General features: G+C 37.6%; 1 protein-coding gene across 1 annotated transcript; it reads right to left on the bottom strand.

Moving 5' to 3' along the window:
• Positions 1-3,825: 3,825 nt before the first annotated feature.
• On the bottom strand, positions 3,826-4,805 carry LOC142178093 (uncharacterized). Its single transcript, XM_075247420.1, has 2 exons — positions 4,170-4,805; positions 3,826-4,005 (listed from the first exon to the last, which is right to left on the bottom strand). The coding sequence occupies exons 1-2, from the start codon at positions 4,803-4,805 to the stop codon at positions 3,826-3,828; spliced, it is 816 nt and encodes a 271-aa protein (XP_075103521.1).
• Positions 4,806-15,332: the final 10,527 nt, after the last annotated feature.

Genomic DNA, 15,332 nt, shown 5'->3' with positions numbered 1-15,332 from the left:
ACTTGTATAGTATTCAATTCCATATGTGAAGTGTGGCAGACACTATTTTAGGTTAGAACTTAAAAACACAATAAAAACAAAAAGGGCGAATCGCCCATTTGGCCTATGCCATTCGGACTTCCATTTGTTCCGTTCATCTGATGTTTTTATGTATACCTAACCCCCATATTATCCTAATAGATTCATTTAAGATTATAAAAGATTAATTATTATGTTTTGATGCTTAAATTATTCCTAAATCATATTTAAACTTTCATGTTACAAGTTAGCCACTATGAGCCGACATTACGTTCATAATTCTATTTTGTCGATTGTTTGACACTATTATGGATAACCGGATCACATTTAGTTTGATGTTATCATCTTGTTCAGGTATCCATTCCCGTATATATTGTGGTGCTTGCTATTAGTTTTGGGGATCATCCAGTTTTAGGGGAAACTCTGCAGAAATTTTTGAAAATTCAAAAAATTGGACAAATCTTGAGTTCCTTGGTTTTAAATTGATTATAGAGGGATCATAATGAGTTAATTAACTGTAGTATCTCATGTACATACTCAGTTTCTCCCTAAAATGGGAATAGGCTCCTCCATCCAACTTATGGACGACGAGCGTCAGATTACGTTTGTGATTCCGTTTATGATTTTCTTCATGATCTCTTGAGTCCATATAATGTTGCCACATGTGTTATGCCTCATACATTCTTACATTGATTATACTGGAGAGATATAGCTCATAACTCTAGCGAGGCCTATCGATTATGCTGGGGGATATTGCCCATAACACTAGTGAGGACTATTGATTATGCTGGGGGATATATCCCATAACGGCAATGAGGCCTATAGATTATATGATGGGGGAGATAGCCCATAACATCAGCCAATTCTATTGATTGTACATTTACCTACTGGGGGGATATAGCCTATAACACTAGTCATGCATGTTATATACGCATATATAGCTATAGTTTGCATTGCATGACTATACGTGAGGCTAATTCATTTTTATAGTTACCTGATTGGGGGGGATATAGCCCATAACACCAGACAGGTACTGGTTCAGATAGTTGTCAAGTTTCAGCACAGTTTCAGCTTAAACTTTGGTTCAGTTCCAGATCAGTTCTAGTTTAGACTCTTGTTTAGCTTTCAGCTTAAATTCAGATTTCTTATCTTACAATCATACTTTAGTATGCTTTGCATATGCTTTCCACATTACATACATTATACATATCGTACTCACATCCCTTCCGGGGCACTGCGTTTCATACTGCGTAGGTAAAAATAGATCAGCGTTTGAGCCACATCAGTAGGCCATCCACCAGCTATTGGAATCCCTCCGCTTACTTCCGGAGTTACTTATCTTTTGGTATGTGTACAGTCAGCTAGTTTGGATATGAGGGCCCCTATTCCGTCTAGTACGTTTTCAGTTCAACACTCCTAGATGCTTGTAGATATGCACATGTACAGTTAGTATGTTTTTATATGTCAGCTTGTGTTAGTTTTGTCAGCTTTCCAGATTGTACAGTTCTTATTGGCTATTCTTATGCTTGTTCAGTTTATCCATTTATATTCATGATTAGTAGATTATTAGCAAGTTTAGTGATGATCAGCACTTAGTGTTGGTTATCCATCGCGACCCTAGGCGGGGTCGTGACAGATGTGAAGAGAATTTTCAGGTATCTGAAGGGAATTGCAGAGTATTCACTATGTTATAGTGAATATAATTTATACTTGTGAGGATATACAAATGCTGATTGGGCTGGTGACCGGAATGATAAAAATCAACATCCGGTTATGCTTTCTCACTTAGTGGTGGTGCTATTTTACGGAAAGTAAGAAACAAACTTGTACAACCCTTTCGACGATGGAAGTTGAGTTTGTGGCTTGTGCATCTGCAGTACCAGAAGCTGTTTGGTTGAAGAGATTCTTTGAGCATTTGGATATTACAAAGAACTCTTAGGGTCCCATGACTCTATATTGTTATAGTCAAGCGGCTATTACATATACAAAAGATCTTAAGTATCACAGCAAGACCAAACACATTGACATCAAGTATAACTTTGTGAGAGGCATGGCAGCAAGTGGAGAGAAAATTTACAGTACATTCCTACTCGAATCATGATAGTTGATCCTTTTACAAAATCAATATCTAGAGACTTGTTTGAGAAACATGTAATGGATCTAGGTTTGTGAAGGATATGAATATATTTATGCATTGTAAAATGACTTGATTATTATAATTTGCTCATCGATATTTGACTCTTAAATTTATGCTTATATCTCGTATACATGTGATGATGTATTGTTGATAAAGTTTGTTGAACAAGTCGCGAGATTGGCTCTCTCACACGAGAAATCGCCTCTTACGTTAAGAATCGTGAAGAGATGAGACCTTATAGAACCTTGGATAATGCGAGGCTATATTTACTTGTAAAGGTCTTTCTTGACAACTTGTCAGACTTACAAATTTTAACATTCCATAAGGATATCACATAAAAACACAAACTTTTTCTCTATGATCCAACTTTCCTCTATTGTGTGAGATTATTGAAACATAAGACAAACAAACATAACTTCTTAAGAAAGAATATGAGGGAGGTTTTTCAAATAAAATTTCATATGGTATTTTATTTTTTAGGATTCTTGATGGATATCTGTTGATTAGGAAAGTTGCAGTTAACAAGCACTCTCCCAATATGATATAGGTACTTTAGATTGATGAAGTAGGGCTCTAGAGACCTCCAATAGATGCCTACGCTTTCTCTCTACAACTCCATTTTGTTGTGGAGTGTGGATACAAGTTGTTTGATGAATTATCCCTTGTGAAGCATAAAAATCAAAAGATTTTGTACTCCCTTCTAGCTCCAATGCATTATCTTATCTAACTACCTTTACTTTTGCATTGAACTGTCATTCCACCATAGCAAGTAAATACTTTAAAAGATAAAATGCATTGCTTTTGGTCCTTAAAATATAGGTCCATGTCCCTCTATTGTAATTATCAACTATAGTAAGAAAATATCTTTGTCCAGCATGTGTAGGAGTTTTGTATGACCTCCAAGTATCAATGCGAATCAATTCAAATATATTTTTAGAATTGATTTGACTGGACAAAAAAGGTAGTCTTGACTGTCTTGCCAATGAACAAATATTTCAAGTAGAATTAAAATAAAAGGGAGACAAAGACTTTGAACAGATATTCTTCATTACCGAAAATGACATGTGCCCCAATCTAAGGTGACACAACCTTACATCAGAAGCATTCCTTGCAGGAATTTTGAAAAAACTAGAAACTGAGAGGCAACTAGATTGTTTCTGATTACATAAGGAAGCTATAGTAATAGAATTAAACTTCTTAGGGTTCTGAATAAGACTCTAGTAGATAAAGGCATGTCCTAGCTTCACCAAACTCTAGAGACCTCTTCATTGAAGGGCCCTGCAATAGACAACTAATGGAGGAAAAAATTAGCAAACATCTTAGCTGCTGACATAATCTTTGAACTGAAATAAGGTTATACTTGAAGCTAGGAACAAGCAGAACATTTCTTAGAGTGATTTTTAAGTTAAGAATGACACTTCGAACTTGAGTTATCCTAACACTGTATGAGTTAGAAAGATTGACAAATTTTGAAAAGATTAAGGGTTTCAGTTCTAAAAAAAACTTTGAATCAAAGCGCATGTGCTCTGTTGCACCCTTATCCAAAATTCAGGTGCTTTGCTTGAATGTATGAGTCTGGAATTTGAATTTTTAAAGTGATTACCAGCACAACTTGCAACATTAAATACTGCCTTTGGGGCTGATGCATTTGGCTGGTTAGCATTCATATTCTAAAGGAGTTGCATGAGTTGAGTACTGCTCCTGAGATATCTGCTGCCCCTGTTTCCTCCATCAAAACAGTTTGAAGTTTGTCCCTGCTCTCCATCTGTTGTGAGATCTGCATTGCTCCTGACCCCTGCCTGGAACTTCTTTCCTTTGGTTAATTTAAAATCAGTTGGAAACCTATTATCCTGTCACATTTGTCAACAGAGTGTCCATATTTTTTGCAACGTGAACATACCGGACTATTCTTCCTTCCCTTTGTTTCATATCCTGCAAATTTCTAGCTGAAGTTGTTTTGATTTACAGCCAAGAAAAATGTTGAGTATCTAGAGAACTGTAAGTTCACATATACCTCTCTATGCTTGTCATCTTGAATCAATAGTGCATAAGCATAATTCATATTTGGAAGAGGAGACATCATGATAATATTACTCTTAACTGCAATATAAGTATCATTGAAATCCATCAAAAACTGAATCAGTCTCTCATCTTGGAGAGACTTAACCATATTTGTCTTGCCACCATATTGACATGCACAAGAGCAGTTCACAGTAGTGTTTAGGGCATCAAGTTCATCACATAAACCCTTGATTTTGGCGAAGTACCCAGCTATGTCATTTGTTCCTTGCTCCAAATCACTCAGTTCCTTATGAAAATGGTAAAGTTTTGCTCCATTGGACTGTCCAAACTTGTCCTCAAGCCATGAAATGACTATGTCATTGCATCTTCTCCATAACTTGATATTTGTTGAGTTTGAAGCTGGTGGGTTGTGTGTCCCATCAATGAAACCCACTTTATTCTTTGCTGAAAGAGAAATCAAGATTGATCTCCACCAGCCTCCATATCCTTTTCCATTGAATGATGAGTTCACCAGATTCATCCCTGGTGAATATGAAGCATGAAGAAAGAAGGGGTGAGTGTGACCTGGTGCTACATTTATTGCAATATTTTCAGTGCTTCCAAAACTAATTTCAGATATTTCAACCATTTTCAGATAGTAAGGGATCTGCGGAGAAGAAAGCGGTAGAGTAATAAGAAAAGTGATGAAGAAGGCAACAAGATGAGGATCTTAGTGTTGCTCTGATACTATATAGGAATAATTAGAGAATGACTTAGTGAATTTTTCTTGTTCAGTTACATGTATTTATACAAGTGTTCTAATAAAGAAAATAAAAAATACATCATCTATTTGTTGACATTCTATTTATCCTAAACTATAATCTAAAATATATACAATTATGTTTACCCTATACACTCATTTAGAACTAGTGTACTATTAGTGTAATTGCTGATATATCCGTTAGTGAATGGGTCCGAAAGAATTGATGATCTAACGTATAATATTAATAGAACAATACTTGATCCAATAGCACATGCATCTCCACATGTTCCACCAAAATTGTTGCATCTTCCATTAAATTAAATCTGATGGTGCTAAAGGTGAAATCTGATTTTGGATCCTAAGGTGTGAATGTTTTCACGTGTCCCACTCATTTGTATAGATGAATTAGAGACCAAATGCCTAGTCTCTTGTACTTTGTCAAACTTTGAAAACGTCTCCTTAGATCCATCAGAAAGCTTTCTCTCAACTTCTATTTTTTTTTTCTTCGTTGGTCTTTGTTATGTGAATCCTTGAGAGAATTCTTGAGATGTTGAGAATTATGAGAGACAAGATCATGATATGTAATTCCAACACATTCAACGCTTTTTATTTTTGAATATTGAACAGTGATATTAAAAGTTCATTTAATATAATTCATTTCCCAGCACCATAAAAAGTAAGCCCTTCGAATGCTTGTAAATGAAAAAAGACAGATCTGAAATTCCTACACAATTACCCACAATTATGGAACTCGGCAAAGTTAAAATCACACTTGATGGCATAGTTCTAGATCTATTAAAGCAAAATAAGTTTCCCAAATTCCAAAATGTTTGAAGCATTATAATTGAAGAATTACTTCTCCCAAGATTCACCGTATTCCTGAGTTGAGGTATTAGAAGTATTACTTCAATTATTTTACCATGATGTTGACAAAAAACCATGAAAAGGTCCCATGAAAAGTCCGAGAATATTTGGTAGTACTCGATTGGAAAGGCAATAATTGGTTACAAGTCAACTCAGAGATAATTTTGATTGGAGAGTACATCTAGGATTCAACTTGCCATTAACGATTTTTTATTTTTAAGTTATTGTTATTGTTACGCCCCAAAACCGAGGAGCGCGACCGGTGCTCAACCGGGAGAACCCGGCCGAGCAAGCCTGTTAGATTTTCTTCTATCCAAACTCATCCATGAATAAAGAGGATATGTACTCCATTAATCAATACTGAAAAGATTTCATTAATAACTTTCATTTCATCCCTATTAGCAGCTTCATTCATAATTTCTAAAATATTATGAGTTTATACAATTAATGAAAAATATGATTTCTAAATACCAATATTTCTAGTTCGATTTCCTACATCAAACACAACCCACAACCTGTCTACGGAGCCTCTAAGTACAATAGAAGAGAAATATGGAAATACCGGCAACAAGGCCCCGACTATACCTCAAAACACAGTACATGAGAAACAAAAGATACATGACCCCGAAATGAAGTGGGGCTCACCAAATTAGCTGAAAAGAGTGTACTGCTATCACTGATCAATGTCGCCTGCTGTAGAACCACATGCATCCATTAAAGATGTAGCGCCCCCGGTAAAATGGACATTAGTACTACCGAATAGCACTAGTATGTATAGTTAAAAGTTCTCTTTCAAAATAGAATACCCATATAAGAAAAGGCAACGCATAGAAATAATTAACAATATCCAAATGTTCAGTTAAAATATAATAATTTTCAAAATACGAACTTCATTTACAATTTTGGTTGGGAGATTATTAGTACCGATATACCACCATCTTTGTTAGCACGAAATCCGATCACAGCCGTTCGACTAGTCCATCTCCCCACGAACAATGTGGTTTGACATGTGATGCGAAAGAAAGTTGTTACCAAGAGTAGTACCACCATATGCGCAATATGGCGTCTGATCTCCACCTGATCAGCTTGGCCGCCTTCCCACATATGCTGTGCGGGTTGACTTTTCTAATCCACAAAGGTTTCAGTTTCATCCCAATTAAGGGGAATAATATCACAATTTCCCAAAGGTTCCAATTTTATCCCAAATAAGGGGAAAAATTACAATCCACCCCTACACTGGTACGTGTAGTTTCAGGTGTGGACCTTATGACACACCCTTCCTCAGTTTTGCTAATGATGCTCCCAAAAATATTTTTGATTTAATTTGCAAACAGAAATATCATAAATACAATTGTACTCACCTCAACATCTTTCACATTGTATAAATTCTCATTAGTATTTCCAGTCATTCACAACGATAATATTTCCTTGGCTCATTAGGCCATTTACAAGATTCTTTATTCCTGGCACGATGACGGTATTTCATATTTCACACTTTCACCTCTTTCAATTTCAAAGATCGCCATCAAATATCAACATATAGATAATTTCAGAAATCATATACTTTCAATCCAATTGAAATGTGAACTTTAAACACAAATGGTTTCTTTCCAAAGAATGAGGCATACCAACCAACAAAAGAAACACACATGAAAACTCATAAAAAATCAATGCACCATTTATTCTTACAATGCTCTTCCCTAGCAATGACAATGTATCATTTCAATATATGAGTATATAGAACTTGAATCACACTGGATATATTTATAAATAAAGCATTAGCTAAAACAACCACTTATGGGCATGAATTGAGTACAAAAGCCTTTAGGCAGTTCTATTTTCAAAATCATTTTAAATAGTTGAGTCGAGGCTCATTTCATAATCCTTATCACATATTTTTATTTCATTGGTACCACTAGCCACAACTATAAATTAAATTCTTGGCACGTTGGCCATACTCTATTTATTCAATCTACTTATTTTATTTTCAAGCATCTTTAAAGATTATCAACAACAAGACACTTCCAATCAAGACTTTAGGTATACTAATGTCAACGATATGTGTCTTAAACATATCGAGTTTTTCTCACTCAATTGGTATACTAATTCTCATTTAAAACATGACTCAAAGACACAACATTTTAATACCCAAACCATACTTTGAACATCTATCTTTCGACATAAGGCTCATTCAGAATAAACAAGTTTATTAGGAATAACCCGGAATATAGAAGTTAGGAATCTCGAGCCAATCATACTTGATCTTACGAGAACATTATGAAATTCGATTCTAAGAGAGAAAGTTTAGCCAACATACCTCAATCGAGCTTCCTTAACTCTAGAATGATCAGGAAATTCTTAGCAATCCCGATCTATTTTGAGACATAACAAAATTGAACCATAATTAGGAAGATATTCACGGTCTCAGCTCATTTGAGCATTTTATCAAACACTAGGTGTATAAATTTAACCACAAGGTTCTCCTACAAGATTTTCTTCACTCATCTACCCAATCTTTACTTATTGTAGCCCAACAATATTTTCACAAATCTTATTGGTACATACATGTATAAATAATATTCTCATACCCAAGAATCATACTCCTAATCAACCATCTTCTTCCCAAATTCGAAATTAAAAACTAGGGTATGGAACCTTACCTCTTAGATAAAGAACTTGTAGGTTTTCCTTGTTAATCTTCCAAGATTTAAGCAAGACTTGATGAATAATTAGCCTAGGGTTTCCTCTCTCTCTAAAACACTCTCCCTTCTCTCTAAAACATCAGAAGTTTTGCTCAAAAATGACCCTTTGCATGTATTTAACGAAGTAGGGTCGGGTTGTAAAAATCCAAAAATGGAGCTACGAAACAGGTTCTGCAGTCGCATATGCGATCGCATAATGGATATGCAGACCGCATATCGGTCGCATAATTACAGACCAAAACGATCAAAAATCTGTCTGTGTATGCGGTCACTATGCGGTCCGCATAACTGTTATGCAGTCGCATAATGCACCGCATAGCAGTTATGCGGTCGCATAGTCGACCGCATAATTTCCCCAAGACTGTCCCTTCTCCTGCTCACTTTTGCGGTCGTATAATGGACAGTAGAAACGCATTTTTTTGCCTAAATTTTTCCTTTACTTTCCGGTGCATTATTCAATCCAAAAAGTCCGAACCTCAAACACGTAAGCCTACTCCGGCACCAAGAAACCTTGAATTCACTTGCGAAATTTACGTGGCTTTACACTGAAATACGTCAAATTTTTTTTAGGGTGTTACAGTTATATTAAAAAAGATAATATTATTATGAGAGCTATTAGATTATCTTTGAAGTAAGAAAGTCAGTAGACACCACAAAACTTAAGTACTTAAAATAAATAATAAGTAATTTGCTTGTATTGGGTAAAATATGCAGATGCTAAGTAATTGCATAAGAGAGTGATACGTGGAGTCGAAGGCAGAGGATAGATAAAATCGAAGATAATTATTCCATTTGTTACCGAAAGGAGGATGCTCATAAAGATGCAATAAATGCCTGCCACCTGGTAACATTTAATGAAGAATATTCTACATTAATTAGTACACTTCCCATTACAAAGAATTTGTCATTCATGCCTGCCGTTACACATTCTTCAATGACCCTTATAATTGATATTAAAGAGGAAAATAATCCTAGGACCTTGTTCCCTAGATGTAACTATAAATAGTGAGCTCTGTTATCATTGTAAGAAATGAATTTTCTGGCAAACTTACGTTATAATCTATTCAAAGCTCTATATAATTTTATCTTCTTACTTTTTGATTTCATTACTGTTGTGCCGGGAAGCCTTGCTCCCAGAATTACTGTTTCTGCTATTTCATCTTCATATCAAGGCTAATTATTGCATATTTCTTCAATTCTTTTATTATTTCAGGATCAAATTAATTCACTTGTCTAGAAACCACGTATAAATTTAACTGTACCATTTTATGGGTAAACAGTTTGGCGCCTACCGTGGGGCCTAGATAGTTGTGTAATTAAGTTAATCCTTGCCTCTTTTACTAATGTGTTTTGATTATCTATCTTAGCAAAAAATCACAAACATGGCAAATAATGATCTTAACAACACACATAATCTTGAGACCTAAGGTGACCAACCTCAGCACGAGGATTCAATCAGCGATACCCGCATTAAGGAAAATGATGCTACGCCGGTTCACGGCAGGCGGTACCCGCGACATGTTCGGGAGGCGACTCCCAATGATGCTGGAGAGGAGCATGTTGTTGAAGCGATAAGAGTCCTGCATGAGCAACAAAAGGTCATTCTAAGACATCTCACATGATATGATATGGTTATGACAGAGTTGAAGCAGGCGTTGTCGGGGGATTCCAATAATGTGAATGGACGAGGTCCAGTTCCTCCCGGTGCTCCCGCGAATCAAACAACACAGAGTGTCGACAACAACACCCCGAGGGGCGAGGTTGGCTCCGATGGGGCCGGGGGGGAGCGGGTCCGATCATAACAACGAGAACGATCCCTTCAAGAGTGAACTCTTATGGTTTATGAGGGAAGTGAATGCCCACATGGACCAAATCCCTAGTGCACCACCGGTGCTGAAAGGGTCGGACTCAAAGAAGTATACTCAGTTGCCGTACAAACCAAGCGTGACACCAGAATTAATCCCAAAGCGGTTTAAAATGCCTGACGTGCCGAAGTATGATGGGACTTCAAACCCTCAAGAGCATATTACCACCTATACAACGGCGTTGAAGGGGAACGATTTAGCTCCCTACGAGATTGAATTTGTTTTGCAGAAGAAATTTGGAGAAATCCTTTCGAGGGGAGCATTGACGTGGTATTCGCTGTTGCCCGAGCATTCCATAGATTCCTTTGAGATGTTTGCATATTCTTTTATTAAGGCCCATGCCGGGGCTAGAAAGGTGCAGGTACGAAAGGCCGCATATTCAGAAGTTACACAGGGAGAGTCTAAATTGCTACGAGAATTCGTCACCCTATTCCAAAAGGAGAGGATGTTGCTCTCGGCTATTCTTGATGAATGGGCGGCTGAAGCATTCACCAAGGGTTTGAATCCGAGAAGTTCTGATGCTTCCCAAAAATTAAAGGAAAGATTGCTTGAGTTCCAAGCGACGACTTGGGCGGATGTTCACAACCGGTACGAGTCTAAGATAAGGATTGAAGATGATCAGATTGGTTCCCGACGTCGGCAAAAGGTCGAGATAAGAATAAATAAAAATCAAAAGACGATTTCGAAACAAGTAGACAATCTTCCAGGGGCTGGTTTTTGCCTTATGAACGAGCCGAAGGACGCGGTAGAGGTTTTCGGTCGACAGACAAGTTCGTTACCGACATAAGAACTAATCGCAGTCGGAACAATAGATCATTGCAGAACAAAGAAACATCAGGTACACGAGATCCTTCTTATCCTAGGCTATCAAAATACAACTTCAATGTCAATGTAGTGGAATTGATATCGTCTATGAGGAACATTAAAGAAGCACGGTTCCCGAAGCCGATGAGGTTCGATTCCAACCAGAGGGATCCTATTTTGTGGAGCGAATACCACATGACGAATGGCCATCGAACTGGGGACTGCCGACATCTATGTGAAGAGGTGGCGACACTACTAAAAAATGGCCATCTCAGGGAATTCTTAACTAACCAAGCCAAGAACAATTACGGTCGCAACCGTGATAACGCGGAGAAGTCAAAAATAGGAGAAGACCCCCCACGCCAGACGATCAACATGATCTTCATGGGGGGGGGGGGGACAAGATCAAACGAGGTTACCTTCTTGGCACCAAAGAAGATGAAGGTATCAATAACCCATAGCAATAGACTCCGGGATGTCGATGAAGACAACATCACTTTCATGGAGGAGGACGCAGATGGACTGTTGCTACCGTACAACGACGCATAGGTAATTTCTTTAAATGTACTAGATTTCAAAATCAAACGTGTTCTGGTAGATACAGGATGTTTGGCCAATATCATACAATGGAGGGTATTGGAGAAAGCCAAACTTACTGGAAGCATCATTCTAGCCACAAAACGCCTCGCTGAATTCAACCTCGTAAGCGTGACAACCTGAGGAGTGATCATGCTACCCGCGAATGCTGAAGGGGTGATAAAGACAACCCTTTTTGAAGTTGTGGATAGTGATATGGGTTATAACATTATTCTGGTAAGACCGTGGTTGCATGAGATCAACATATCATCAGTTTCTGAAATTCCCAACTCTCAAAGGAATAAATAGATAAAAGGTGACCAAGCGGCGGCAAGGGAGATGAATGCGATTTCGGTCTCCAGTAGCACAGGGAAGGATCATGCGGCATAGCAATTACAGGAACTGGCGCCCACTCTCGAATTAAGTGAAGTTAATCAGGAGGGAGAATTGTTGGAGTCTTATCAGGTGCCAAGATACTTCCAGGTACCAGAAAGGACGGATGCAACAAAGTCCACAGTGGAAGAGCTCGAGCAAGTTGCATTGTTTGAAAAGTTCTTGGTGAGGAAGTTCCACTTGGGGACAGGATTGCACCCCGAACTCAGGTCTGGCTTTATTGAATTTCTTAAGTATAATGCCGATTATTTTGCGTGGTCGCATGCGGATATGACAGGTATCCCAACGGAAGTGGCCGCACACAAGCTAAGATTAGATCCCAACATCCCTCCAGTAAGACAAAAGAAATTCCCTATTGCGGAGGCCAGAAATAAATTCATCAAAGAAGAGGTAATTTGCTTACTTGATATCAGTTCGATCCGAGAGGTAAAGTATCCGAATTGGCTAGCTAGTGTAGTATTAGTTCCTAAGAAGAACAATAAATTTTACATGTGTGTAGATTATAAGGACTTGAATAAGGCGTGTCCAAAAGACTCGTTCCCACTGCCAAACATTGATCAAATGATTGATGCAATGGCCAGGCACGAGTTAGTGAGTTAATAAGATCAAATCCATCGAAGACATCCCAGACCAACTATCAAGAGCGAAAGAAGTTCAAAGAATCATAGGGAGATTGGCCGTTTTAAGCATATTTATTTCCCGATCATCGGAGAAATGCCACCATTTCTTTGTGCTGCTCAAAAAGAAAAACAACTTCGAATGGACCCCATAATGCCATCAGGATTTGAGGGATTTCAAAAGGTACTTGTCAAGCCCTCTATTACTATCACAAGCGAAGGAAGGTGAAACACAGTTAATCTACCTAGCAGCCTCAGAGGTAGCGGTAAGCGACGTTTTAGTACATGAGGACGAAGGTACGCAATCTCCCATTTATTACGTTAGTAGAATGATGTTTGGCATATTTCGATATGTGTTGATGTTACTTTACCCATGTTTTAACCGCTTCTTGATGTTATTTGATCTTTAAAATGCCCAACATGGTTTAATTATTGGTTTTATGACTAATTGAGTTGTGTGGGGGTGAATTAGGGTGTATGGAGTGCAAAAATATGAAGAAAAGGTGCTCTAGGTAGAGGAAGAGAGATTGGATGCGTCACATCCAATCTAGAAAAAGATCAGATTTCGTACACTCTTAGCAGTGAAGTCGGCCCATAGCATCCGCCTTAGCATCCGCACCTGGGCAAAGCTGAGAAGTGGAGGACGAGGTGGATGCGAAGCATCCACCCTAGCATGCGTGAGAAGTGGAGGACGAGGTGGATGCGACGCATCCACCCTAGCATCAATCCCTGAAGCTGATTTGGATTAGAAATAGGAGAACTTTGGCCCACGACTTTTGTACGCAATATATAAGCCAAAAATGCCTCTTTTAGGTCATCTAACATATTGGGAAGGGGGAAAAAGGCCACGACAAAGCTGTGGAGGCCGGAATTCATCTAGTTTCATCTTTCTCCCACCAAACTTAGTAATTTTTATGTTTCTTTATATGATTTGTTGTTTGGCTACCATGTCTATATGGAGCTAAACTTCACGTTCTAGGATTGTGGTTCTTTCATGACTATTGTTATTCGGATATTGATTTTGACTTCTTGATTTATCATATTAGTTTATTTATTCAATCTTGCGCTTAATTATTTAATTGCTTGATCACCAATTGAATACTATCTACGAATCTAGAATTGAACTCGAAAGTGGGAATTCTATATTGCATATAGGATTGAGTAGGGCAAGTTCTTGAACTCGGGCATCGGGGAACGGATTCGTAGTTAGGATAGACATATACCTAATTGCCTTGCTTGGTTGATTTACAGGAATTATAAATGCGTTCTTGTTGATTCTAACTCCATAGACATATAGGCGTTAGGTTAGCTTGAATAGGCGAGTAAGAACTCGACAGATTCTTATGAGCATTAACCCTGTCAACCAATAAGCTAGATAAATTAGTCGGTCTATTCAATTGAAGAATACAATAGGATTGTTAGATAGCCCATAACCCTAGATCGTTTTCATTATATTGATATCATTAAAATCTGCTCTTTCTCTGTTCAAAGTTTATTATTTATATTTTTCTTATTTAATTAGTTTAGAATAAAATATTTTTAGATTTAATTCTTGTTTAGATAATTGGGATAGTCTAATTTAGTTAATAGTTAATCATAAGTCCTCGTGGGTTCGACATCCGACTTTTAGTCACTTTATTACTTGACGACCGCGTATACTTGCGTGAGTGTGTTTGGTCGCAACAAGTTTTTGGCGCCGTTGCCGGGGACTTAGAAATTAACTATTTTTCTACATTAGGCTTTTACTTTTATCTTTACAAGTTTTTTTTCTTCTCTTTTTGTAAATATTTTATTTTTATAACTATTTGATTTTTCTCTTAGTGTGTTTCTAGTTCTTTCACCATGACATCTGGGGATGAAATATATAGAGGTAAGGTTATTGATGAAGACTCTTGGTTGACGGAAGACTTATATGGCCCGTCATTTTGGGCTTGTCATGACCTGAACTCTTGGAAAGCTGAATTTGAATATGGGAGTAAGGGTTGGTATTGGGACGAATATTCTCGATTAAGGGAATATGCGGAACGGCGTTGTCTTCTGACAACGTTGGTGAATGATTGGTCTAAGGAGAGAGATGATCTTGCACATAAAATTGATAATTTTGGCTTGGCTGTGCATAACTTGGATGCAAATTTGAATGAAAAGGTTGATGCGTGTAATGGCCAACAATTTAATGATGAGTTGTGTGAAGCTGAAAAAAATCTTCTAGACCAAATTGAGGAGCTAAAACGAGAATACCAATCATTAGACCATGTTTTTCTTGAGGAATCCAATGTTGAGAAGAATGCTCTAGAGTCATATGAGGGAATAGATAACATTACTTTGGGAGACTTGAGTGTGTGTATATATGGGGATGTAAATAGTAGTACAATTCATGAGTTAAGGCGTATTAGACCTCATTCCAATCATTTTTCCACATTGTGTTTAGATAGTAAGATAGCAATCGAGCCATCTGAGCCAATGAGGGGGTCAAAGGGTGAGGATGAGAGTGCCTATATTTTTGAATTTGTTGTGCCAAAAAGCAAAAATTACATTCCTCATCTAAAGGCCGAGAAGTGTAGAGTGAAAAATTTATTACTTGGCCTGGTTATC

The sequence above is a fragment of the Nicotiana tabacum genome, chromosome 24 (genome assembly GCF_000715075.1).
Source record: "Nicotiana tabacum cultivar K326 chromosome 24, ASM71507v2, whole genome shotgun sequence".
NCBI classification, from domain to species: Eukaryota; Viridiplantae; Streptophyta; class Magnoliopsida; order Solanales; family Solanaceae; genus Nicotiana; species Nicotiana tabacum.
Note: the sequence above shows the minus strand (reverse complement) of the source record. Positions and strands in the feature narration are given on the sequence as shown.